Genomic DNA, 27,689 nt, shown 5'->3' with positions numbered 1-27,689 from the left:
AGGGGCTTGGCAGGCTCTGAGCAGGGAATAGCTACTAAACGGAATTCAGCAGGGATGTGCCAGCCTCTGATGCACAGGGAAGGGACTGGCCTCGTGCCAAACAGAACAAACTGGGAAGTGGGAACCAAGCAAGTACTATGGGAATCAAGAAAATACTGTGGAAGGGGACGTAGGCTACCAGGGAGGATGAGGGCAGCCTGAGCCTCCTCAGCACTGGGTGCCTGCTCTGCCCACAATGCTGAGCTGGATGGGGTCCAGCTCCCCACGCCCCAGCTCTGGGCACACTGCCAAGGAGGCACTGACAGATCTCAGGGATGTTTGCAGAAATCTTATGGACATGATGAAAATAAACAAGGATAGTAAATACTTGACAGCCATAAATCCAAGTGGAAGAGAAAGTATTTTGAAAAAAAATAAAGCCGACGAAACTTAAATTAGAACAGCAATGAAAGTGTGAGAAAATCTACCCTCCCTTGCCAGGATTTTCCTGATGCATAAATTTCTTCAACTGCCTAAGAAAGCCTCAAGGGCTTGGCAAGAAAAGGAGAGAGAATAAAACTGGTATTCTATAAAAACCACACGGGGCACCAAGGGGGAGGAAAACCATCACACAGTCAGTACCAGCAGAAGGATGGACTGCCTTACCTGGGATCCATCCCACCTCCCCAGGGCTCAGTGTCCATGCACCGGCACCTCCTGGGGACACGATGCAGCCCCTGGCCCTGCTTTTGCAGATTTAACCAAACCCAGGATTAACTGCAGAATAATGCCACCCAAGCCATTCCCTGCTGGAAGAGGTGTCCAGTTGGGAGCCTTTCCCTTCTGCACCCGAAGGCTGCTGCAGAGTGGCCAGGAAGGGCTCTCCTAAGAGCTCTGCCAGTGGAAATCCCTCGGCCATTAGGTGCACAGGAATAAATGCAAATCAAACCGGATATGTTCAGCAGTCAGCAGATGTTTGGGTGCAGGAAGCATCTCTCCTTCACTCTGGGACATTGTCTTCGCAGCAGAGAATGGCAACAGGAGCAGTGGCCACACAACGTCCCATCACCACCGGCCCCCCTGGGCCACCCCTGGGAAGGGTCCAACTTACTGTGGCTTTCCAAAGGCTGTGCACGTCAGCTCCAGCGGCTCCCCTTCTCTCGTCAGGCCTTGCAAGGGGTAATTCTGAGAAACCCGCACTTGAGGCTTATCTGCAGGACACAAAACACGGCTCCGTGAGCCCCGGCTCGCGCCCCCGCCGCTCCCCCTCGCCCGCTCGGAGCCGGCAGCAGCAGCGCCAGCGCTGCCGGGCACCGTGCTTCCCGGGAAGGGCCTTTTCCTGCACGGCTCCTCCCTGAGCTCGCCCAGGAACTCATCTGCCTTCGTGCTGAGGGGAAGCTGGAGAGACGCGTGCCGCCCGGAATGGAAGGGTTTTGTGGTGTATCAGCGACTCCTGCACCACAACCCCCGCAGTCCACGAGCGTTAACGCGCTGGGCTGGACAAGAGATGCTCGTTAGAGACACAAACAGAGCCACAGCTGCCTCTGGGTAAACAACACGAGGCTGTACCTCGTCCAGACGGAGCTCCTCTAAATCCTACAATAAACAGAATTAAAGCGTGGATAGTTAGGGAGCCAACTCAAAAACACTTTAGGAAGACCCTGCAGGAAAAAAAGAGCCAAACTACAAACCTGGAGTCCACAATTAAAAAATTCATTACCTCCCATGACTGAAACAGAGATTAAAAACGCAATCTGAGCTGTAGCTAAAACATTATCAGCGCAGGAAATCAATTCAAGGCTACAAGTGCCATTAAGCCATAGATATTTTTCAGGAATTTACTCAACTGTAAGGAACAAAGGAAGGAAAAAAATCAGTATGCATAAAGGTTGAAACCATTTAAATGTTTCTATTTCCTTTGAGAGTAACTGCTACCCAAAATATTGGCTGGCTGCATTTTATTAACTGTGTTTAACTCATTAACATGCCTCCTATGGAATAATAGAGATTAGGGAAAAAAAACCCGCGTGTCAGGATTTAACCAATTTAAACTCTCATAATTTTCAGTAATGGAATAAGCTACACAAGTAAATCCTCTCCCGAGATGACTCTACCACAACATTTCATCAACTAATCCCTGTTACAGATGCTTCCTGCAGCTCTGGAACTGGGGTGTCCTTGTGGGCTGGGGGCAGTGGCAGCCCTGTGGGACGGCAGCGCTTTGGGGTGTCACTGACTGAGGGGACAAGTCCCAGTGCCACGGGAAATGGGGCAGCTTCGGTGTGCCTGGAAAGGCGCTCCAGCCCTGGAGTGGCACTAGCTCTGCACAAGGAGCACGGGAGGACAAGTTCACTCCGGTGTTATGCAGCAAATAAATCACCTGCCACATCCTCGGTACTGCGCTCACCACTCCCGTCCACAACTCCCACCCCCACAGCCATCTGCTCCCCCTTTCTGATGTGCTTTGCAGCAGCACCACCAGCCTGTGCCAGGAACATGGATGGTAATTATATCCGTGCTGTGGAAGGAGCAGGAAACTTTCCCAGCTCAGTTTACTCAGCACATGGGGACTGAAACGCCTCCTTTTGCTGTTTGCCTCTCCCGCTGCATCCCCTTCCTATTAGGTGAGTTTAGTATTTCTAATGAGCTGTTTACTAATGACAATTACTTATGGAAATCAGGAGGAATACACCCAGCTCACTGTACTGAGAGAAAACTGCCAATTCCATACGCTCCCACCAAGCTGGGTGAGCCCTTCCCCTGCCACTTCCCAGCCCCCTGGGCTTCATTAAACTGATGATGGCAGTGAAGAGGACACGTCCTGTTTGCATCCAGGTGTGGTCGAGATGTCACCTGCAAAAGGAATCTGGGTTCATCAGCACATGTGCCAGCACTGCCAAAGCCAAGAGTTACCACAGCAAAGGACTTGTCAGCACGCTGGGAATTACAGAGGGCACTCAGGGAAATGTACCCAGACCTGAAGGACTCAGAGGGATGGCTGGACACGCCAGAGAAGCAGCTGGCATTAGGCTCATGGCATGCAAAATAAATTTCACTCAAGAATCCGGAGGGGCAATGGTGTCCTTTTCCCTTTGTTTAAGGACGTGCTTTTAGACCATCTTAAATTCTCCTTGCAGTGCTCACCCGCTGTCTTACAGCAAGTCAGTGTATTTCCTGCAGATTATGGACTCCGCGTGCAGGTGTGTGAAATGCCGAGCGCTCTGGGACCCCCAGCCCGCTCCTGTGACATTTAGCAGCGCACACGGCCAGAGCACTGATGGTTCCAGGCCCGCCCCAGCTGCCTGCCAGCGCCCTGCTACAAGAGACACGCTCCAGCAGCGGTGCCCACGGCTCCGTACCGCGGGGTGACCACCGCGCAGGGTAACACAAGGCAAGACCTGGCAGCTTTCACCACCAAGTGCACTGCGCCACCCTGGAATCCTCAGCTTGGAACTTCATAACACCGCACCACTGGATTGTTACATAAAAATAAACACTTGCATCTGTGCACCCGAGGCCCTGTGTGCTCCGTGGAAGCCAATTAGACCCAACAACCCACAGCTATTTCCTACTACGCCTCTTTCCAGAGGCTTAAAAAAAAACAGCCTCGTAATTTAATAAGGCACCTTTATTAAGCTAAATTCATTCAAAAGCTCAGAGTGATATACAAGGTTAAATACCAGTCGTCTAAAGGTTACACTGTAGCAGCAGCCAATTTGAAAAACTTATTACAAAGCCATTCTGCATTTGATGAGATTTCTCTCACAACAGGCACGGCGCGTGCCCGTGCAGCGGGGGCTGCAGCCCCCAGAGGGACCACGCACCCCAAAACCCCCACCTCCCCTCAGGATGCCACAGGCCACCGAAGCCTGAACACATTTGACTTTCACAGCTCTCAAGCTCCGTGCTTGGGAACTTACCAAACCACTCCAGTTATTCTGCATTTGTCCCAGTTCTTCCTTTTTTAGCCACCCGCCCCATTTTTGTGCCATCAGCAAAGATTATTAACAGTGACTTTTTAAGAACTTCAAATGCTTCAACTGAACAGCATCGGGCCAAGCACCCAGGCCCCTGCGTTCCCTCTAAAAATACCAGCACTGCTGATTACTCCCTAATGACTATCCTTTGAGATCTGCCAGTTAGTGATTTCTTAATCCATTTAAACATGCACTTCATCGATAATGCTTAGATGTCATTAATCAGCCGAGATAAAACATTACACCGAGTTCGGGGCCTTACAAAAGCCTAAGCCTATTATTTCCACCCCGTTTCCTTTCATCAGGCCAGCCCAGGATCTGAAGGCAGGCGAGCTCAGTGCCCTGCCAGGCAGGTTTGGTGCCCAGGGTGCCGCGATGCTCTGGGGCCGCGGGACCCTCGCTGGCCACCCCAGCCCTCCCTTCCCAGAGGACACGCTCCCTGCTGAGGCTGGAAACAGCCAGAAGGCTTCTTCCCAAGAGCTGGGAAATCAGCACGTGGTGTTTTTGGCAGCACCAGACCCCAGCCAGCAGAGAAGCTGGCAACACGGCCTCTGCCAGCGACTCAGCCGAGCAGGCTCTGGCCTCTGCCAGGCGAGGAGGTGCCGGGTCCAAGATTAAAATCCGTTTTCTGATCCCTGCGTGAACTGCTGACGCACCTCTTGGCAAACCTGACGCCAGATGGCATCCCCGGGACAGGATCTGCAGGCCAGGCTGTGTTCCTGCACACTGCAGGTAAATCCAGCCTCAGCATTTCCCAGCTAATGCTTTACACATCTCCCTTCAGGTGGGCATTGCCTCATCCAGCTCCTCATCTCTGCTCTCTTCTGTGCCCAAGAGAGCTGCCCAAAAAACTGGCTTGTGGGAGTCTCTGATCTCACTCAGGGAAGAGCAGGAAAAATGTGTTTTTCAATATTGAGAGAAGTCAGCAAAGTTAACACGGATCCTCAGGTGTAAACAACAGCCACCTTTATTCCAAAATCCAGTGGGGCTGCTCATCAGGAATGCACTCTGCATCAGAGCCAGCCCAGCCTGGCAATCCCCTGCCTGCTCCTCACCTCTGACAAGGACGAGAGGCTGCACTGCTGATTTTCAGCCAAAATACAGAAATCTATTCAATAAATAGATCTCGTGTCTAAAATAAGGAATGAGCAGGACTGGCAGATCACAGCTTGTCTGGAAGAGCCTGTCAACCCCAAACACGACTCTGCAAAATTCACCCTTAACAAAAGCAATTTAATCATTTTGCTTGTTGTGGGAGAAGGAATGCCAGAGCCCGACAGGCATTTTGGGGATAAACACTTCTCTTTTAATATTTAAGCACACTCTGCTGCTTAATGCCTGCAAATGGCAGAGCCCCGGCCGCCCCACACGCTCTGTGCTCCCAACAACATTCCTCTGAGAAAACCTTATTAATGAGCTCACAAACGAGCACCCAACTGGGAAATGTCACAAACAAGAGTGGCTAATGCCCCAGAAAATCAAATAACTGAACACTCGGCTGATTGTGGTGCTTTTCATATTCACTAAAAGAAGAAAAATAGCTTTAAATCAAAGTTTCTGAAGGGGTCAACACCTTGCTGAACAAAACAACTCATTTATTCGCTTTTAGCAATCTCCAGATGATAAATTACATTGATGTTAATAACTTCACTGCAAACTATGCAATTAATATTTGTACTGGACGGAAATGTAAGGATTACTGGAGATGCTGCACCAAACGTATGTGGCTGATTTTAAACATAATTGGGCACAAAAAGTTCTATCCCAACAGCAAAGGCTGCAACAAAACTCCACTGGGGCAGGCTTTAAAGGTACACTTGTAGGTATTACAGAAATGAAGGCACAGTTAATTATAACTTCAGAAAAGAACAAAAACCAGCCTGGAGAAAAGGCCAAAATCCAGGCTCCGACACTCACTGCCAGTATCTGGTAATGAGAGCAGCGAACGCGCCGCAAGGGCTCAGCTCGCACGTCTCCCAGAATATCTGGTTCCATTCAGTTCCTTAACGATATTTTAATGCATTTTGTTGCTCCATTTCCTTTCTAAAATTACACCCAACTCACTGGTCTCCCATGGCTCAGTGACGGATCCGAGGCACAGAGAGCGGTGCCAGCAGAGCTGGGGCCGTTCCCACCGGGGTACCACGGACTGTGCTGCCACAGCGCAGGGCTCACGATGTTCCTCGGGCACTGCAAGAGCTGTGGCCACTGAGAGTGCACTGTGCTCATGGTCCAACCCTGCTTTGCTTTTCAGGAGGGTTAGGGGAGGGTTTCACAAGTGTTACACTGCTTGTTTGCAGAGATTTCTTTTCAGTAACACACCCTACAGCCACGTGAAAGCATTCACCTCAAACTTCACTCTGTGCCAGGGTAGATAAGCAACAAATAGCTTACTCCAGGAGTAGGGCAAGTTAACACCCAGCATTGCTGCTTTCTGCTTTCTTCTTGGAAAACAAACCCCACAACTTTTGAGCTCCATCTCGGAAAAAATATCTCCCTACTCTGAAATTTAGTCAGACAAAAAATATCTCATTATCTGAGCAGGCTCCATCCATCATCCTCCTGTCCTTCCCCAACACATTTCATGCTCCAGTTGGATACATTAAGTGCAGAGAAATACGACATCTGCTGAGAAAAACATTTTCTTGTGCCCTGCTGATGCTCTGAAGGGGCGGCTCCGCTGTGGCCGTGAGGGGAGCGGGCAGGATTTGTGGGGAGAGGATGTCAGAGCAGGGGTGGAACACACAGCCCAGGTATCTGACCTGCTGCAGGGAAAGCAGCCACATCCACACGGGATGAGCAAGGAATTGCGAGTGTCACTGCGGCAGAAACCCAGCAGCTGGGTGCCTGCAAGGACGTGCCATGGACAGTGGCAGGCACAGACAGGAGCCAGAGAAGCATCCTGTGCTGCACATTCCACATCTAAAACCAACTGAGCAGGCATCAGTGCAGGAGCCCAGCTGCCCCCAGAGCCCAGCTCCATGGGAGCATTGATGGAGACACCTGTGTGCAAGGACAAGAGGATCTTCCTCCTGCCCACACCCTCCCACTGGCCAACGAATCATCATCACTAGGCAGGAGAAGCTCAAGCATAAGAGTTTGCTCTGGAAGTGGCGTTTCTTTAAGCTAAAGCCCTGCAGCAGGTATGAAATGCAGGTGTCTGGCCATGCTCCAGCCCATCAAGTCCTGGAGCCACAAGGTCACAACACAGGACAAGTTCTTGGGCTGGGGCTCCTCTCTGGCCATCTGCTGCTGCCCACTCAAGGAACAGACTGGGCTAACGGGGTCAAGTCCCCACACTGGAACATAATTACTTTTAACAAGCTCAGAGTTTAATTCAGAACATAAAACCGGATCAGTCTGAACTCCCTTCTCCTGCACATCCCTGTTCCCTCCCAAGGAAGCTTCGTGCCTCATTCCCACAAGCAGCTCTGGAACAGCCCAAGGAGACACAAAAATCGGAAATAAGGGCAGAGACCTGTGCATGGGATACAGCAGGGCCTCCAGTGCAGGAGCTGGACAAAGAACTGCGTTTTAGGGGTGCTTTGTCCTCATCACCTGGGCAACCCCTAAGGCTGCAAAATGGCCAAGGAGGGATTTATTTGAGGAAGAAGATAAAAAAACATTAGCTTTTTTCCCCCAAAACAATGGCCCTCTCCTATTCCACCAAATCACCAGAATTCCAGAGATTTCTGACAGGAAGCCTCAAGGTTGTCCAACGCCCTTTCAACCCAGCCAGTTCCAATCCCCTCACACAACAGGGTAGATGGCATTTTTTGCTCTTCCCCGTTAAGTATTTGATCAAGCCTCACAAAGGTGCTAATGTATTATTAAAGCTAATGGAGCTCTACAAGAAATGTTAATGGACATTAAGTTTGCATAAATGAATTACACATTAGCAGAGTCGCAAGAAATCTCGTATCTGTCAATTTAGGCAGTATCTGATCATTCCTGTTTTCCTCATTACAGGAACATTACTTCCCGCTAGTTTCAGAGATACGAGAATTGTAACCAAGATGTTCATAATGAAACTACATAATGAAGCAGATGAAATAAATTAATACAAAACTTCCTCTCCTCCTTTCAATGTTATGTAGTTCAAGGGACCCTACAAAAACAAGGACTTTGAATTGTCACAAGGCCTGGTTTTCCAAGCACACGGCCCCGCTGTAGGGACCGTCCCACTTTGCTTTTGGGAGATGTTTCAGAACACAGGGATGCATGTACACAGCTCCAAATTCTCCACCAGGTGCATTTGGGACCACGAATATTTCCAGGTAGCTGCTTGCTGCTGTCATGTACAGTGGAGCAGCTCCTAAGGGAAGTGAGATGCATTATTAACAATGAACATGTCAGGAGCAGTACAGGAAATAGGCTGGCTTCAATCAGTGCTGCTACTACAGATTCCACACAGCTCCATACTCTGATGTACAAATCCAGTCGATGCTGTATGTTCACAGTGCACAACACTGGGTTTCTCTTGCAGAATACACAGATTTTGCCAGTAAACTCACCACGTTGCTTTGAAGGGGGAGTAGAGAAGCACTTTTCAGAGATTAGTAGGTTGCTAGAAGAAAAATACTCAGATTTAATCTGTTCTGACAATTAAAAAGCCCAGCCAGAAACCTTTGATGCAAATTCTATGTACAGAGAGGTATTTCATCAGAGAACAAAGGTAAGCATTTATGGTATAACAGAGGGCTGGGAAAGTCATGGCTTCAGCCGTGAAGTGTTACCTTACATTGTGATTATGATTTCTACGTAACAGGATATAATCCTCATCGACGCTGGAATTTTAACATGTAGGGATGGTTCCTGAACTCTCAAGCACACAATTTAATATATCAAGAGAATTAAAGGTTCTGCTACTCACACATAACTTCCAGGTAACGCTGTGTCTGCAAGTCTTTGACCGCAGGGTGATCCACCAGGCAGATGACAGGGACCCCATCGTCCTCGCGCCCCACCTTCAGCAGGAGCTGGCTGGTCACCGTGTACATGTCAGACCACCGCTCCACCTCTGACTTGCCTGGGGCAGGGAACAGAGAGAGAGGAGTGAGAACAGGCTGGAGCACCCCTGCAGCCAGGCCACCTCCCTCCCATCCATGTTCCCTTTGGACACCCATCCTGTGCTCCTCTCCGTCAGGGTCCGGCCAAGTGAAGCCCATGCGATGTCACCGCAACGATTCACACCATCCCCAAATCCCCAGACTATTAAATCAGTGAGCCACAAATCCCCTCCCACTCCTGAATCAACAGTTAGCTACAGAAGTGATGCAACAGATCAAATTAATTAGAAGCAGTATAGATAGGTGGGAGCACTTGGCAGTGCTCTGTTTGAGGGAGGGCAGCCCCGCTCCGGACCGGCTGTCGGAGGGATGCTGTCACAGAAACGAGCAGCAAGACAAGACAAGACAAGACAGGACAAAAAGGATTTTTCCAGGAACTCAGCAAGCACCTGCTGACAGCACAGCTCCACTCTGATCTGTGCCTTTTTATTTAAGAATTCACAGGCAAAATGCTAAGAGTAACTTCTGTAGCAGAGCTCTTCCAGACACCAAATATTGCTGTATAATATATGAAACAGGTGACACACGCAGACACCCCTTGATATTTGGAGGAAAAGCTTTCCCATGGGCACAGCCACACTTCCTGTCATTCACAAACTCACAGCCAGGTGTTTCAGTCTCTACTCTGTTAAAAAAAATATCTGAAGACTGAGCAGGGTGAGGTGATATTACATGAAGCTCAGCATTCTTCCCAGAGAGCTCAAAGCTGGGGTTTGACTGCTAACACAAGAAAACTCAATCAAGAAGCTGGACAGGTCGGGCAGAAAGAGACAAACACTTTGTCCTGCTGCCCCTGGTATGGGGAGGGGAACCAGAACGGGATCATTAACTCCCTGCACACCACGCACCAGGACTCAGCGGGGCACCACTTCACCAGGCAGCAGGTTTGCATCCCACCTGTATCAGCATCCTCCCAGCATGTGGCCTGCTCAAATGCTCTGTAGTGTTGGGCTTAAAGAGAGGATTTTATCCTGTCCTTGCAGGGGGGTGGGTTTGAAGTAATGAGTCTGGACTTCTGCAGAGAGTCCGTCAGTGTCTCAGACTGGGTAAAGCACAAAGGTGTTGTCAACCAAGCTCACATCTACATGCAGACTTAAACTAACAGCATGTCACATGCAATCAGAGTCAGTGACTTGAATGTGCAAGTACTGGGAGCCACCAGACTTCAGGGAGTCGGAGAAACCCATCTTAGATGAATATTCAACTGAACACGGGGAAAACGCTCTACAAACAAGGGAGCTAGACGTGAAGGTGAATTGCAAATCTTTACAGCCCAAAGCGCAGACGATCCCTCTCGTACCTAAAACAGGGCAGAAAGCTACACAAGCCATGCAGAAATGAATTCAGTGCACAGCTCTGGGCTCCTCAAGGTCACCTGCAGTTACAGCAGGACTCCAGAACCCGGCACTCGAGGCTGGCAGGTAGGCAGAGGACCAAATGGAGTTCAGCCCCCTGCGTTAGGGAATAATCTGTCTGCCCACACAGTCCTTTGTTCCTCAGCTGGTGCTCAAAGAAGCTCGCTCTACTTTTTTTTCTCTTTTTTTTTCCCTTAAACTGGCAGCAGAGAACAAACACCCAGCGTTACATAAATCACTTCAGCTCCCTGAACAAAGCAAGGGACCGAGAGGACACATCTACCGGTTAGCTCCTTGTTGCCTTTGAACCATCTGATGGTGGTGGCTGGTCTGCTGGCCATGGCAGTGCAGTTCAGCTCGATCTCCTCTCCCTCCACGGCGGTTTCCTTCTCAATATCAATGACCAAATTGCGTGGTGGGACTGGAATGGGAAACACAACACGTACCAGATGAAAAAAACATCTTTTGATCACTAACACAAGACAAAACCTTGAGGAAAACCTGTAAAATCTACTGAAGGAAACAAGCAACCAGCATTTATTTGATCTTTCAATCAATCAAACCTTTTGATAGGTGGTTTTGCAGTAATTGGAGTGAGCACTTTCACTCTCCACCTAATAATCACCGCAGTCTCACAAATTATTACTTATCAGGGTTGTAACTTTCTGTTCCCTCTCCCAAGCAGGCACCGTTCCAGGGAGAGCCGCAGCCTCCCGCGCTACTCGGGTGTGTGCTGCTATTTAAAAATCCAGCTTGACTCCGTGCACATTTCCTGACTTCTCTGACAAGGAGAGGAAACACAAAAGCTGACACTTGGCACTGCATTACTTACCAAGCCTCTAACCTCCACGGCAATTTTTCTCTCCTGCTGTTCAGCTCCAAGGCTCAGCCGTGAGCATGGAAGCAGGCCAGCAAACATCAACCTCATTTAAGATGCTCAAAAAGCCACAGAGCACAAGCCTGGAGTGGAACACCATCCCTTGGGAACAGCCCTGCTTCCCATAAACCCCACAAACCAGCCCAAAACCATCCCAAAACCACCCCAAAACCAAACCAAAGAGGGGAGAGAGCCGGCTCTGCACTCAGCCACAAGTGCCACATCCCTTTGGGGTGCAGATCTGCTGCTCTGCCCAGGCACACATCTTCCCTACATCAGGAGTCTCCCAAAACACAAAGCTGGAAGATTGTACCCAATTAAAAATCATCCAGTAATACTGAGAAATGGGCTCTAACTTCAGGGGTAACAACCACTGCAGCACAGCCCAGAAATGGGACAAATGAGCTTAAAAATTAAGACATGGGAACAAGGGAATCTCTTTCCTGTGGAAGCACCAGCAGCAAGGCAAAACCCAGGAAAAAGTGAACAGCGAGAGTTCTTGTGGCAGAGTCACGGCTTCAGAAAATCCCAGGACTTCCAAAGGAAACTCAACTTTGCTCTGATCAATGTGATTAAGCAACTGCATAGTTCAGATGTGACTCACAGGTCTTCAAGCTAATGAAGAGCAAATATGTATAAATACCATCCAGATGATCAAATGGACTAATTAGTCACTTGTGGCTTCTCTCTAAAAAGAACAGAATGGGCTACATATTTGAGACTTTCACATGTTCCAATTAAGCATGAATAAATCTACATATTGTGTCACAGAAGACATGGAAGTGCTGAAGCAAATGTGCAGCTCCCTGGGAGCCCCCTCTGCTCCCCCAGGCTGGCAGCTTTAGAGGCAGGCCAGCAAAATCAGTCTTTGCTATGACTTCAGATCAATCACAGGCTGGGTGATGGCCATGAGATTTCTGGTGGGGGACAAATTCCTGGGAGGACCAGCCAATGCCAACATGGAGTGCCACTCCTCTACCCTGGCTCATTAGTTCCCCTAATTAGGGAGCCAATAATAGAAAAGACAGGCAAGACAAGCCTGGCATCACAGTGCCCCATTTCTTCATGCAAGTATTAAGACCCCTCCTTCATCTTCTACTAATAAACCTCCCTCACCTTGCCTGCTTCCTGAGCTGAGGTTTGCCCGAGCACACGATGAAGGTGACAAGAAACCATCTCCTTTATGGATGTGGGGGAAAGGCAGCACACACACAGCCATGCCACAAAGGCTTCTCAAAAACAACTGAAGTAAAAGGCACGAAAACAGACTTTTCCCTCAGTTCTAAAGCACAATTCATGCTTAAAAAAACCGAACAAAAACCTGCATTTATGTCTCCCACTTGAAAGACATGCGGTGCTGGCTTGCAGGTGAATGAAATGAGTATTCTCATTTCAAACACCTTCTCAGCATTGCCAGCAGTGAAATTAAATCCAATGAACTGTTTGTGCACGATTAGAGGCAGGAGCTGGAAGAGCTTCCCGTGCCTGTGAGCGCTGGAAAGTGCACGGAAACTTTGAAGGTGTTGATAACTGTAATAGCTGGAGTAAAACTGCTTATAAACATCACTTAACAACGTATAAAAACCTAAGACCCAAATCTCATTAAGCAAAAGAAGGAAGATTTAAACTAATCAGCAAGTGAGATCTTACATTAAGTCACCCTCCCTGATTCAGGTTCTCCCACTAATGGAGCCTTAAAAGCTGCTGCTAATCGGCAGGAGCTGCTGGAATAGAGGAGCTGCTGTCACTGCGGCCACACGTGCCTGGCCAGCAGCACTCAAGGCTCAAATCCTTGCTGCAAGCCCCTCTCCAGGTGGCTGGAGCTCTCCCAGTGCCCCACAGAGCCCCATCCCACTGACCCTGCGTGCCCAGGTGCGAGCACCCCGCTCCTTACCCAGCACCGTGATCGTGGTGTAGATCTCCTGGGGGGGGTCGGTGTAGAGCTGGCAGAAATACCTCCCCTCATCAGAGATGGACACGTTCGTCAGGGACACTCGGAGCTCGCTGTTGGAAAAGTTCACCAGCTGGAACCTGCTGTCCTTCAGCGCTGTGGGGCAAGCACAGCCTGGGTGACTGCGTGGAGAGAGACAACGTCCCCTTCCCAAAGATCCCTACAGACAGCAGCACATGCAGGTGAGCACCCCTGGGCTCCTGATTACATTCCATCCTGCTTCCTACCTTGCAGCTGGACCAATAAAACCTGGTTTTTTTGGTTCTCAGATCATTTTAAATAATCAACATGAGCAGATCACCGGGCACAGTATCAAATCTTTGGATGTGGTTTTATTACCAGGTGGCTTAGGGATGTGTAGGTAAAACGCTTATATTGTCTACACAGCCCCATGACTGACTGTAGGCACTCTGGGCCAGCCTGAATGAGGAAGGAATTGGGAAAAGTAGAATTTAAACTTTGTTTCCTGTCCTGTTGCTTCCTGGGCAGAGAGTACAGCCGTGTCCTCACAGTGACACTAACACAGACCACTTAAAGCATCTCACTGTGGCCACCATGGCACTGTCAGCACAGCACAGACTTATCCACTGGACATGCAAGTGATGAGAGATTTTGTTGGTTATAAAGCAGCAGAGATTGCCCTGAAATTTTCAGTCTTTGGCCTGAAGAGATTACCCCTGAGAGCACTGTGCTGTCTCGGTGTCGCTCTGTTCAATTTGTTTGTGTCAGCTAAATATTCGGCACTCAATTGCAATTCACCCTGAATTACAACAATCAATTCCCATTGCAAAGTAAGATGCTCTGACTTTTAGAGGGGACTGTGAAGTTTTCCATTAAGGAGAAGATTATGACTGTCTGTCTCACCTACCTCCACAGAACCAGCTGAACTGTAAGTGCCCAGCATTGCACAAACAGGAGAGACCTCAGCAAATGCCACGTCCTGAGAGCAAGTGAGGCACAGGAGTCATGAGAGGAGCCATAAACTTACGCCTGAAATCTCTGAAGTAGATGGTCTGCCTGTTGGGGTTCAGGAGCTGGATCACCGAGTCATCGCTGTTCTTGACACGGCAGCTGATGGTGGCCACGTCCCCCTCCACCACTGTCACATCCTCTGTCACCAGGTTCTGACCATCACCTGCAGGACACAGAAAGGGACTCAAGGTCAGACACAGCACCAGTGGTTTCATCTGGGAATGAAAAGTTCTGCTGCCACCAATGGAGGAACATCAGCCGCTGACTCTGGGTCCCCCACCAGCTGGCAGAGGAGCAAAGGAAAAGGAGCTCTGTGATGGGAATAGAGGAAGGAATACTGCCCCACACAGAAACACCCAAAATTCCCTTCCTCTCCCAACAGACACATCTTTTCAAATTACCTTGAAAGAACAACTTGCTGTAGGAAGCACTTATCCTGTGACTGGAGCAGACAGACTTGAGGGAATCAGTCTTTACTCACTGTGTAATCAGTAGGTGCTATTAATGTCCAGAGGCAGGGGAAAAAAAAAGGATCCCATGCAATTATGCTGTGGGAGCCTTGTAATCACTTACAGGTCATCACCCCCAAACTCTCCTCTAATGAATGGAGGCAGCAGCACCCGCACGCTGAGCCCTCCAGCGCCACAGGACGCGGGGACGGCTGCGGGAGCTGTGCCTCGCATTTCAATCTTTCCATAACTACTGGGAATCAGATGGGAGAGGAACTGAGACTTCAGCAATGCTCCAAATGAAGCCAGGATACCTGGGCACTTGGCCACAGGCGGGTTGGTCAGAGCTCTGCTGCTCCACAGCTGCCTCAGCCATGAGAAGCCCAAAAATGCAGGATTAGGATAAAGCTTGCACACAGGAAATCTGGGGATCGTACTTAAATGCCAGCTTTTCTCTCACACTGCATTTTCTTCATTTTTCTTCATCTTTCTTTCCAACTTGCCTTTATTATTTGACATCTCTTGGAAACAAATGTTTGACAAAAAGGTGCATTGTTTGGAAAGAGAAAGATTGATAAACCATCAGACTCCTCTCCACGCCTGATGGGCAGCAAGCTGAAGTCTGGGCACATTTTTCTGCCCTCTCAGTATAAATTTTAGATACATTCTCCGGATTGATGAACTTTGAGGAGCAGCAAGATTTACTATTAAACAGTAACACCTGTATTGGAGCACAGAGCCCCAGCCCCGCTCAGGAGGGGCACAGAGCCTGTCCCACACACCTGCCTGCTCCACATTCTGCAGATCAGGATGAAACTGGTCCTGCTCAAAGCTCTCTGACCAGAAGATGAGCATTCAGCCACCCCACCCCACTATCAGCACCCTTAACGTGGTGCTTGTGAGCCCTGGGGACACACGTTAATGGCTGGACTCGATCATCTGAGAGGGCTTTTTGAGCCTAAGTGAGTCTGTTCTCAAATGCCAAACTGCTGTGCAGCCCCCAAAGGCTGTCCCAGCACAGCCCTACCCTGCCTGTGCCACACGCTGCTGTGGCCCTGGCATCAATGAAATCAAACATCTCAAAAGTGGCTCAAGCAAAAATATTAAACATTACTAACTGCTTCTGGGGAATAATTTCATCAAACCCATTCAAAACAAGGTTCTTGCACAAGGATCAGCTTGATATGTTCTCATAAACGCAATATTCCCTACAAATCATTAACAAAGCTATTAAGATTCGATTTCCATCTAAGCAATTATTGCCAGCATATTTTTTTACATTTACTTTAAAAGACTCAATCCTATTTTCAATTCATTAAACTGTTCCTTGCGTTTACTGAATTTTACATCAGCTTAGAAGACTATTTGAATTAATAAGAATTACAGTAGAAGTAATTTAGAAATAAATTATTTGAAGTTCAAGCCACTGAAGCTTTTCAGGCCGGGATGCTGCTGCATTAAAGCTGCCGATGGATGGCTGCAGAGTCCAGCACCTCGGTGTGGGCTGGCAGCAGATCCCTCTGAAGGAGGCTTTATCGGGGTTAATGATGGGCAGGGAGCACATAAGGACAGGCTGAGCCCCTCCACAGCCTCCTGGGCTCTGCCTCTTTGTTCTTCATCAAAGGGTGGCTGATCCGCCGCCGTCTGCTCCGCTGACCTCAACGTGCCTCACCTCAGCCAAGGCCTGCTTCACCCCTCCAGATTCTATTCCTATCTGCTCCCAGGAAAGCCATTTCCATCAGCAGCAGCAATTACAAACTCCAAATTAAATAAAAACGCAACAGAAATCAAGAACTCTTCAGACCCATCCTCGTTGTCAGCACCTCGGGAAGTTTCTCAGTAAATATTTACTGTCAGTGTATCCCCATTCTGAGCAGCATTAAAGTACACACACAGCGTGACAATATTTTGGAACACAAAAGGACAGGCTGGGGAGGGGAGATGAAATTTATGGACTCAACAGGGAATCTCAGGAGCTAAGAGAAGAAAGGAAAATTACTGTTGAGAACCAATGTTAAATCCCTGGCAATGCTTTGGAGTGGCACAGCACAAGCAGATGCAACAGAAAGGCCCCAACAGAATGATATGGAACAGAATTTAATCTGTTACTGGACAGCACAGTGTCACAGTCCTGTTGGGATTCCAGCATGAGGGACAAATCCTCATCCCAGCCCATGGTGCACTGGACAGACACCAGAACTGGACTTGGAGCCTTGAAAATCTTGACTTGGAGTGTGAGGGATTGCTCCATAGGGAGTGGGACAGGAACAGAAAGGAAGCCACCTCTGGGGGGTCTCTGGGTGAGCTCCTGTCTAACACATGCACTGGTGTTAATGAGGGGAAACACCAAAATGGGTGTCTGCAGTGCCAGGAGGAAGGCAAATACAATGTGTGCTTCCTTCACTACCCAAAGAAATTCTCCAGCCTCATTTACTGAATCTCCCTTTGCAAGGTGAAAAATGACACCTTGTTTTATACTTGCTGGAAGGGGGGTGAGGAGGGGACACAATGCTTGAGGGATGCTTTGGCTGCAACCTGTACAATTAATTTTTGCACTTGTCTTCCTGCCTTAGACCAGTGCAGTCTCTCCTCTTAGGGCTGCAGACAGATATAGACGAGTAAATTGTGTTTCAAACAAGTTCCCCTCAGCTGGACACAGCCCAGGGACCTTGGCTCATATGCAGCGGTCACATTTAAAATCAATTCTTTCTCCGCTTGTAGGACACCGGGCTAGAGGGAAGCGTCAGAGAGAGAGGAGGAAAGATTAAAAATACGTGCTGGGGAGCATGGTTTTTCAATTTCTATGGAATTTCTAACCACGGGTGCCTCAGCATGAGCTGCAGCACTGCTGGCTCAGTCTGCAGGATCCCGACGCAAATGCTTTCCTGGGAAGAGGGGTTTTCATTACACCTGAACTGTGTAAGGCCATAAACCTAAACAAAATTCCTCTTAATAGATTGAGTCAGAAGAAACAACTCACACAGATACACAAACTGTCCACGTGCTCAAGGGAAAAAGCGACACAATGCTCCATCCCCAGAATTAACACAATTTGAATGTCAACATTCATCTATCAGTTTCAAATACCTAAAAGGAACGTGGTGGTTAGAGCAGAGACAAGTGGGTTTATAAACACTGAGCATCCACCTCCCCAGAAGCTTTCTCCTCTTTGTGTTCCTTCTCTTCCCTGAGCTGAGAAGCTCCTCTGCTCTCCCATCCATCACTGAGAGCTTCATCTCTTCCCTTCCACACAAATACCACCAGCAGCTCTTCAGGAAGAGAACCAGAACCAGAGACTCTTGGTCAGGGATCAGATACAGGAAAAAGGAGGGAACCCAAAGGCCATTTAACTACTCTGCAGACCTGCTCCTAGGAGGGAGAGAACTGCCAAGGCAGTGCTGGGAGAAGCCACTGGAGCTCTGTGCATCCAGGCTCCAAGTCTTGAGAGATTGTTCTAAAAAGCTGCAGTTGTCACACTTGAACTTTGGAAAAGAAGAGACAATCCACACTGATTGTGCTGGCAAGGAAAGGCAATTGCTGCCGATGGAGTTAATTTCATGGCATCTTTTCATGGACAACAGCTGGAGACCAGGCTGCCCACAAAGCACATGGACACACACGTGGGAGCTGCAGAGCTGCAGGGGGACAGGGCTGCAGGGGGACAGAGCTGCAGGGGGACAGAGGTGCAGGAGGACAGAGCTGCAGGGGGACAGAGCTGCAGGGGGACAGAGCTGCAGGGGGACAGAGCTGCAGGGGGACAGAGCTGCAGGAGGACAGAGCTGCAGGGGGACAGAGCTGGGAACAGGCTGGGTCAGGAACCCACCCAAGCCAACCCTGATTCCTTGTGGGTGTCCAAAGCACAGCAAGGCAGAGGTGTTCCCACCCACTCACAGAAAGGTTACTGGGAGAGGCTGGGGTGCAGGCAGGGCAGGAGAAGAGGCAGCTGCTGCTCCTTCCACTCCTGCACAGTCCCTAAGGGAAACCCTCCGAGGCCACAGAGCCTGGAGCCAAACATGGCACCTCCGAGCAATTCTCCTCTCAGTGCGGCCTTCACCCCAGAGGAAAATGTTGTTTTCCACCAAGATTCACAACTAACCTTTTGCAACAGCAACTTTCCCTTCTATTAAGATGTAATTACCAGCTTTGTGACCCTGAGTCAAGCCTCTCTGAGATTTTCCTGCATTCAAGTAGCTCTTATTCCCTCTTCAGCATCTTCTCCATGGCCAGTAACAGACTCAGCAACTCCAGTCCCAAGGCAAAGAGCTCTTCAAAAAAAGTGATGGTGGCAAACAAATAGAATTCTAGAAAGATCTCCCTTTTGAGTTAGTTCTGTGCAGATCTGTCAGCTGCAATTCAGCACTGGGGAGCCTCGCCCATGAAAATTCCTTGCTGAGCACCAAGAGGAACAGGGATTTTCCTGAGCCAAAGTGGGCAAAGCTTTCTCAGTGATGGTGGGAACGGGGTATGGCAGCTCCGTGTCTCCCTCTGAGGCAAGGACTACACCAAGCTGGTACAGTAACGCCCACCCAGTACTTGGATTTTTCCTTTTGGATTTAATGCATGCTATCCTTTCTTTATGCTGCAGCCAGGTTTAAGGGAACTGCTCTGAGGAAGGGCACTGCCAACAGACAAATTTGCTGTGCCAGGTTTGGGATCCCCTGGTGATGCTCCAATTCCCATTTAGGAGGGAGAAAAGGAGGGGTGGGAGAAATTAGCATTCACAGAAACTGTTCCCGAAATGTTGATTTCCTTGAGTCTCCCTGGCGCTGTCTGCAGGGACAGAGCCGCTCCTGCCGCCGGGATCTCATCCCTTGTCACAGGCTGTGCTCAGCCCCAGCAGTCCCAGGGACCTTTTCCCCTCCTTCTCAGCACAGATTTTCGCGAGCGAGCACTCTCGGCACCTTTCGGCAGCGCCCGCTCCTCTCCCCGCTCAGTCACACTTCCCCTGAATTACTCTCCACACTCACAGAGAATGTGCAAGATGGTGCTAAAAATTACTTATTGTGAGGAGCAAGTTTACGCTATGAAACAGCCACTTCAGAGAAATATACGGCAAATTCAAGCGAGTTGTGCACAGATATTAAATTTGTGGAGAAAAAAAATGCCATTGCCACCTTTATGGCTTTTCTGGCTTAAAGAGTAAGAATAAAAGATGACAATAGCTCTGAAATTACACTGGAGGCTGCACTGACTTTAAACATAGTGAATATCTATCTATCTATGTGATGCAATGGCATCAGGGAATTCTTTCCACTGGCTGAAACCAAAATGGTACAGGAACAAAAATCCTGTGTTATGTCCAAATTAAAAGAATTCTTTGTATCTTAAGAAGGGAATTATTTTTTTCTGCCATGAAAACCTCTGCAGCTGTGGCTAAAGTGTGTTTCAGACCGAGGCAGTTCCTTCTCCCTCCCCTCACACTCCTGTTGCCGCCGATCGCCCCGTCTGTGCAGATTTATGATCTGTCACCTGTGCTGGGATTAGATGTCACCCTTGTCTTTCTATTACCCAGATATTGATAGATCAAACTCCCTGGCCATACGTCGCCTGTCCCTTCAAAGGTTACCTCTGGCGGACACTGAGGATCAATATCCATCTGCTCTGTCACTGACCGGAGCCCGGGGAGGGAGCGCTCCGAACGGCAGCACAAGCCTGCTGCTCTGCACATCTCACGTTTCTATTCCACATTTCTAATGTGTTTCTACAAAAGAGAAGCAGCTGGTCTCTTGCTTTGCTTCCAGCAGCTGATGGTCCATTGCCTAGGCAGCAAAAGGTCACTTACTAAAAGCTGTCCTTCTCCTGTAAGGTCAGAGGTTTATCCACGCGTCCCCCAGGGACACGGCGTGAGCGGCTCCTCGCCCGCACCAGGGAGACACAGGATCTGCTGTGGGAGGATCTGGGAAGGGGAGGCTGCTGAGGACTCTGAGGGAGCTCTTAGGGGACACTGAGGGACAGAAGCAGGGAAGACCAAAAGGGCAGGAAAGGGCAAAGCTGTGAGCGGCCCCTCAGCAGAAGCAGAGTCAGGTGCCTTTCCCTCGTGCTCCCCCGACACAGCCCTCACTGGCAGCCAGCACCCACCAAGAACACCACCCAAAATCCACTGCCATGCCCCAGCACTGCTTGGGAGCAGCCTCAGCAAGGGAGAAGCTTTGACAACATGAGATGGTCCCAGCAGGCTGCTGCCTCCATTCAGTGTGTTTAAATAACACTCAGTTAGCACCAACACACGTTTATTATTAATGGAGCCCTAATACAGAATTCCTTATCTGCATTTATCTTCCAGCTGCCAAGGACACCCACAGCCCAGATCCAGAGAAGGAGACCTTGATTAAACCTAAGTTTCAAACACAGGTGGAATTTCCTTTCCCTGCCTTGACTCACTCCATGGGGAGCTAAACCCTGATGAGGAGCAGGTCGCTTCAGGTAAGAGGAGGAAGCACAGATCAAATACTCAGTTTTCACAATCAAAGAGCATGTTCTGTGCATTTCCCTGACCAGAACAACACCTGCTGCCTCACACTCCTTTCTGTCTCTGCCACGGGGGTAAAGCTGCAGCAGCCCCTGCCAAAACCTGAGCACGGCAGAGAATTGACATGTTTGCAGGTTTGTCACCATCACTGCCACCTCTGGTTTTGCCCTGCGGTGGCCGGCAGCTGCCACCTGCCTGGCACTGCTCACACCCCGATCTGGCACGTGGGTCTGTGCTCTCCCCATCTGCTCCCTCCAGCACAGATCCCTGCTCCCAGGGGTGGCAGGGACTGAGAATGGACAGGGACACAACGGGGGGAACGTCCCACGGCACTGCCCAGCAGCAAGGAGCCCCTCCACAGACCCCACCATTCCAGCCCCGCAGCTCCAGCCCCTCGCTGTCCCCTCCAAGCCCTCTGGGACAATGCCATTGCTATTAAAGTCTGCTCTGGTACCTGCTCAGCTTCTGGATCCGATGGCACCTGCCCCAGGTGCATCCCAGAACACCGATTCCCGTTAGTCACAGAGACAGGGTTCCCTGTAACAAGGAATCCTGTTTCAAGTCAGATGATGGGTTTCATTTTACTCTAATGAGCAGATATGTCTTATATCCATACCTGTAACCCATTTCTTGCAGACTTTTTCACATCCTTTTTATTTTTTACTGTCAGTAGCATCTGTCACAACGTGCAGCTTAATAATCTCTTTTAAACCCAAGAAATCTGTATTTCCATAAAGCACCCACAATGAATTCTGATCAACATCAGCCTGGTCTCTTCCCTATAAAAAGGACCTCCTTTCAACTGCCTGCATATTTAAGTCTGAAATCTTTCAGATTTCACCACTGAAATAAGCAAGCAACAAATGACAAAATTAATAACAAATGTGCAAACCTGTAGAAAACGTCCTCAAAGCAAAGGACCAACAAAGAATACATGTGAATGCTGTTTATTTTTGGGGTATCCTGGCCTGTTCCCACCCTCTGGCTGAGCAAGCAGCCAGCCTTAAATCCCAGCACTGTCCCTGCCATGTTACACACAGGAGGGACCCTGTGAGCCTTTGACAAAACACCTGCCCAGCTGTTATCCCAAAACTGTGGTGTAAAAGCAGAAGCATTTACCAGCTGGAATGACCATGAGCTTGCACATGGGGGTGACCTGTTTGCTACCAGCCCACCAAGCACTGAACGCTCTCCTCCACGGGTTAGGCTGAGCTTCTTCTGCCCTTTGAAGTTAATTCCCAGTTTGCCATCATGGGAGGAAAGCTGATCTCGCTTTCCATGCATTCCCAGCCTCTGGAGTGGCTCTGCTCACAGGTGTTATCTGTCCACTCTTCATCTCCCCGGGCAGGAGCACAGATGAGAATCCCCAGTCCTGGATTTTGGAGCCCTGTTGTGCCCACAGTCATTTCCCTGCCCACCCATCACCTGCAGGGACTCCAGGCCATGAAGAAGGGCCCTGTCTTTAGGGGTCTTTTCCTTCACTTTGTTTTTTTTTCAAGTATGTCCCCCCCACCCCCTTTCAATTATTTTAGAGATGGCAGACAAGATCTTTTCCCAAAGAACAATAGACCCCCAGCAGTGACAGACACTCCCCCCCACAACAGGTGAAAGAATCTCAGCAGCAACATTATGATCAAAGTGAGGAGTCCTTCCAATTTCTACTTCCCAGGAAGGATAAAAAGGTATAAGAGAAGCCTTTAGTCTAGATCCCAGATCAGACATAATGATGAATGCTCACCTAAAGGGCAACATATTTGTAAGTTTTAAGTCTCTTGCAACACCAACTGTCCTGATTCATCCCCACGATAAAGGCAGCTCTGAGAGCTATTTTACCATATTTATTATTTTACAGAGGAAGAAGAAAAAATGTGGAATCAGCTCTCAATCTGCCACCCGTCGGATTTATAAATGTTAGCATAGGACCAGTGCTAATATCTTTAAACATTCATCTCCTCACTGCAGATCCTGCACGTCCCCCTTCAGCCTCCGCCCTGTGGCTCATCCAGGTTTGGGGAAATAAAATGCATTTTGGTATTTTTTTTCCCCTTCTTCTATGGGATTTGTTTTGACTAAACCCATGAAAAGAAGAGAAAGGGCAGATGCTCCTGAACACATTCTTGCCTGCTGTCAGTGCTTTGCCAGCTGAGTGGAAGGCACAGAGCTCTGTTCCAGTGTTTATTTTTAAAGATGCAGCTTGCCTGATCCACGCTCATTCCTCACGCCTTGTTTTCAATAGAGGCTCTGTTCTCTTTGCTGGCTGCCAGGACAAAGGCAGAGCTGGGAGGAAGGGAAGAGAAACCGTGTTGTGCACACGAAAATAAACCCTTGGGTTTATAAACTGCATTAGCCCAATCCCTCTCACTGCCTCTGCAGGTGCAGCAACAGGACTGTAAAGCAAATGACCAAAAAATACAGTAATGATGAGAGAGAAAACAAGTCTGGATACGGTTCTCATCCCACCTTCCTCAAATCTGCTCCCAAACCCCCTCAGATGCCCACCCCATCCCACAGCAGGCACACCGAGCACAACACTCCTCTCTCAGCAAGCTCTTTGTAAATTTTATCACTTATTTCTTAAAGTTGCAATTGCCTTTTAAAATTAGATTGTATTTAGTTCTTAATTAAATCGTCATCGTTCTACAAAACCCCACAGGCTTTGAGGTTTAGATTGTCATTTTAAACAAAAGTAAAATGGTAAATGCCTTTTCCATCCAACACCATTAGGTATAATTAAGCAATGGGTAAAGCATACATCGTGCTATAAATGTCATTTAGTTTTACAGTGAAACTCATCAACATTTATCAAAACACTGCCTCGAGAAAGAACGAGACAGCTCCAGAGAGCGACTTCCATTCGCTGCTGCCTTTGACGCGTCTGCTCCGAGGGAGAGCTGCAGCAAGAAAAGCCTTCCCATTACATATTTTTATCTTTTGGGCTCAAATGTTCATTTTCTGCTGCGTTCCCATACGAGGCAGGATGGGTGGTGTGCAGCCATCGCACACCAATGTTTGGGAAGGGTGTCCTGGAGAGCCCCAAGGCAGGGACGAGCAATCTCAGGTGGAACAGAGCCCAAGGTGATGCCAAAGCCCGCAGCCCAGGGAATTTGTGGTGGGGGCAGGACGGTGTCACTGCTCCTCCCTGGGGACAGCACCGTGGGGCACTGGGCTGCCTGGCACTCACACCTGTCCCCAGCCCTGTACCACCGTGTTCTGCAGCTTGCAAGGCTCAGATCAATGGCATTTCATTCCTGTTTTCAGGTGAGGCGCCTCTGAGCCACCACCAAAGGGATGTGAACTGTAAAGAAAGACAAACACCAGCAACGCACAGCACCAGGCACCGCCGGGCCGCTTCTATTTTAAAATCTCAACATTTCTTGTGTTCTCCCGAGAAGCATTAGAACAGTCAAACTGAGCCCATTTAGAAGCAATTTTCAATTTACTGCTCCTCCTTGGTATCCACATGGCAAACATCAGCAGGCACCGGCTCCATCTACAGGGATCTGGGCACCCGGTTCGCTGCAGCTTCAGGCACCAGTCAGAAAAACAGATTTGAAATTGATGTTTCATCATTACCCGTCATTAAAAAATTATGCTGTTGTACAATCTCAGAAGCAGCAAGGAGTGAACGCTGAATGCCTCTGCGAGTGTTATTAATTCTCCCTCCCCGCCGCGGTGCAGAGGGCTGTTTTTGGGCGGTGAGGTTCTCTCCTCCTCCCTCTCTTCCTCCTCCTCCTCCTCCTCCTCCTCCTGCTCCTGCTCCTGCTCCTGCTCCTGCTCCTGCTCCTGCTCCTGCTCCTGCTCTCGCTTCGCCCCGAGCCCCCGGCAGTGCCGCAGCCGCTCTGCTCCGACATCTCCTCGCTCGTGTTGGCAAGGCAACGGGAGCCAGGGCCTGGGGACCGGCAAGGGCTGCGGGCCCCGGGGAGCCCGGCACGGCTGGGCCCGCACCCGGGGCAGCGCCGGGCCCGGCCAATTCCCGGTTCGGGCAATTCCCGGTTCTGGCAATTCCCGGTTCTGGCAATTCCCGGTTCGGGCAATTCCCGGCTCGGCCAATTCCCGGTTCTGGCAATTCCCGGTTCTGGCAATTCCCGGTTCTGGCAATTCCCGGTCCGGGCCGCTCCCGGTTCGGGCCGTTCCCGGTCGGGGCCGTTCCCGGTCCGGCCGCTCCCGGTTCGGGCCGCTCCCGGTCCGGCCGCTCCCGGTCCGGCCGCTCCCGGTCCGGCCGCTCCCGGTTCGGGCCGCTCCCGGTCCGGGCCGTTCCCGGTTCGGGCCGCTCCCGGTTCGGGCCGTTCCCGGTTCGGGCCGCTCCCGGTCCGGCCGCTCCCGGTCCGGCCGCTCCCGGTCCGGCCGCTCCGTCCCTCCGCAAAGCGCTCGCGTGTCACCGCCAGGGCTCGGGCCCGGCTCGGGCGATTGCCAGCCCAGCCCCGCGAGCCTGGCCTCGCTGCCCGCCTGCAGACAGCGGCAGCGGCTGGCAACAGCCGCGGCTGCACGGCCAAGGGGACACCGCACACGAGGAGCCACGCAGTGCTTGCCATCGTATGGAAAACCCCCTTAGATCAGTGAAAATACACCAGAAACCAAACCTTCCCCAATTTCTTTATGCCTTGCTTGCTCCCAAGCAAGTATTTCCCATCCTTATGCTCTGCCATGCCTGCGGGGAGCCCTTGCTGGCAGCCTGCTCTGGGATGTCCCTAAGATCGGGGCAGGGGGACAGCGGAAGGACGCGCTTTGTGCTGCTCTCCTGCCACGTTTCCAAGCTCAGCTACAAATGAATTTTGGTCAGCACACACCTGCACTCCCCCTCAACAACACTCCTGTCCACAGGACAGTGTCAGAACTACCAGCAGGGAAACAAACTCCTGATCCCCAGCACACTGCAGTGCCCTGAAGGAGAAGGGATTATGGATTTACAGGTGGAGTGAGCAGTACAGCCTGGGATTTCAAAAATGGACACTTACATCCAGTCCTCCAGGTCACCTTGTTTGAAAACTGCAAATACGGAGAGGCCACTCCACCAAAAATCCGTCTTCTTAACTGCTTGAAACTAAATTTAAAATGCATGTATGCAGTGTTCCTCTCTGCTCGCTATTCTGAGCTTCTCCTTTGGCCTTATGATAAAAGAATGCAGGAAATTATAGCCAACCTTCCCCCAGCCCGGAAAAGGGAATTAATTACTGCAAGCACAAAGTCAGCGCTCTTCCAATAAACCAATGCAATCCATCCAGGCACTGAAAAGCAAGGAAAACATCCTGGGGGCTCGATACCTTGCTAGCCATTCACAGCATGCACCGCCGTGGATATTGCAGAACAGCTGTGCCCGGGACTATCACAAAGCCAACATTATCTCTGCCATTATTAGAATTAAATAAAGCTCTCCTTCTCGATGTGCCCAGGATTACAAACCACCTGAAACCCCTGCAGGCTCTCCACGCCTGGCCCCACGGCGGCTTTACCGCTTTTAGCCAGGATTAGGCGGACTGCAGTGACCCGTGACAAAGTTCCTCAAGGTGCCCAGCTGCCACCAGCCCCTGAGTGCCACCCACAGTGCTGCTCAGCAGCTCTCTGGAACATTCTGAGGAGCCCAGGGTGGGCACAAGGGAGGGATGTGGGGCTGGGGGGTCACTGCTCACATCCCAGCTCCGGCTTTTTCAACCCTGCTCTTCCCTGTCCTCCTGGGCACAAACCTGGGCGATACAGGGAGCCCCCAAAAAATCTGGTACCCCTCTTTTTTGCTGCAGTTTTGGGCAAACCTGCTCTCTCATGCCCACGAGGAGGCAGCTGGGCAGCTCAGGGCTGGTGACTCCCCAGGCCAAGGTGCTCAGCCCAAAGCCAGAGCAGCCCATCACACACCAACAACCTCCCTTCTTCCTACTGTACGTACAGTGAGTGCATTTCAAATCAAAATACACTCCAACCATCAAAGCCAGGCAGGCTCCAACCCTCCTGCTGCCATGTCACAGGAGACTTGAGACCTTTTACAGATGTTGCCAGCAGCAGCTGAAAATCTACCAGACATTTGCTTAGCATTTCTTGAAAGAACAGTTTCAATTAGACACATTCTTCACAGTTCTCTTCTCAAACCCCAACAGTTTGAAGAGATCTGCTTGTTTTTGCCAAGTTTTCACGAACTGTAAGCCTGGCCCCGTCGCACTCAGCACATCAAGGGTAGGATATTTAAAACAAGGCTCATTTTCAATGGAAATGCTTCACAATAAATAACTCAGCAGTGCTGTTGTGAAAATTTCAGATTTCAGCAGTTGACTTTTAATCAGGAGCTGCATTTGCACCTGAGAGCAAGAGAAATCCTCCCCTTAATCACTTGTATTTAAAACCACTTTATAAAACCTGCTCTAGCTCAGAGCACAGTCTGTCCAGAACAGCCCTCCTTAAGCCCCAGCAACCGCGACCTTCCAGTAAACACGGCTCTCACCAAACCGGATGACACACCACATTTTGGAGCTACAAATGAAGGACAATTCCTCACGGGTATTTTTCTAGCACTGAAATGACAGTCTGGCTCAGGCTGGCTTTTAAAAGTGGTTTATAAACGTTGAAAGGGTTTTTGCTGAGGAGCCACTTGGGCAGATCCTGTAG

The 27,689-nt window shown here is 49.8% G+C and overlaps 1 protein-coding gene across 5 annotated transcripts in view; it reads right to left on the bottom strand.

The window, feature by feature from the left end:
• The window catches only part of CADM1 (cell adhesion molecule 1), a 133,298-nt gene that overhangs the window by 30,106 nt on the left and 75,503 nt on the right, over window positions 1–27,689 (bottom strand). For all 5 annotated transcript variants that reach the window (XM_086860965.1, XM_086860964.1, XM_086860963.1 and 2 more), the window contains exons 2-6: window positions 14,197–14,343; window positions 13,152–13,304; window positions 10,664–10,801; window positions 8,830–8,985; window positions 1,091–1,190 (exon numbers count right to left, since the gene is read on the bottom strand). In XM_086860965.1, coding sequence (XP_086717091.1) covers window positions 1,091–1,190; window positions 8,830–8,985; window positions 10,664–10,801; window positions 13,152–13,304; window positions 14,197–14,343 — 694 coding nt within the window. The remainder of the gene's footprint in view (window positions 1–1,090; window positions 1,191–8,829; window positions 8,986–10,663; window positions 10,802–13,151; window positions 13,305–14,196; window positions 14,344–27,689) is intronic.

Source organism: Cyanistes caeruleus, chromosome 23 (genome assembly GCF_971803275.1).
Source record: "Cyanistes caeruleus chromosome 23, bCyaCae1.hap1.1, whole genome shotgun sequence".
In the NCBI taxonomy this organism is placed as follows: Eukaryota; Metazoa; Chordata; class Aves; order Passeriformes; family Paridae; genus Cyanistes; species Cyanistes caeruleus.
Note: the sequence above shows the minus strand (reverse complement) of the source record. Positions and strands in the feature narration are given on the sequence as shown.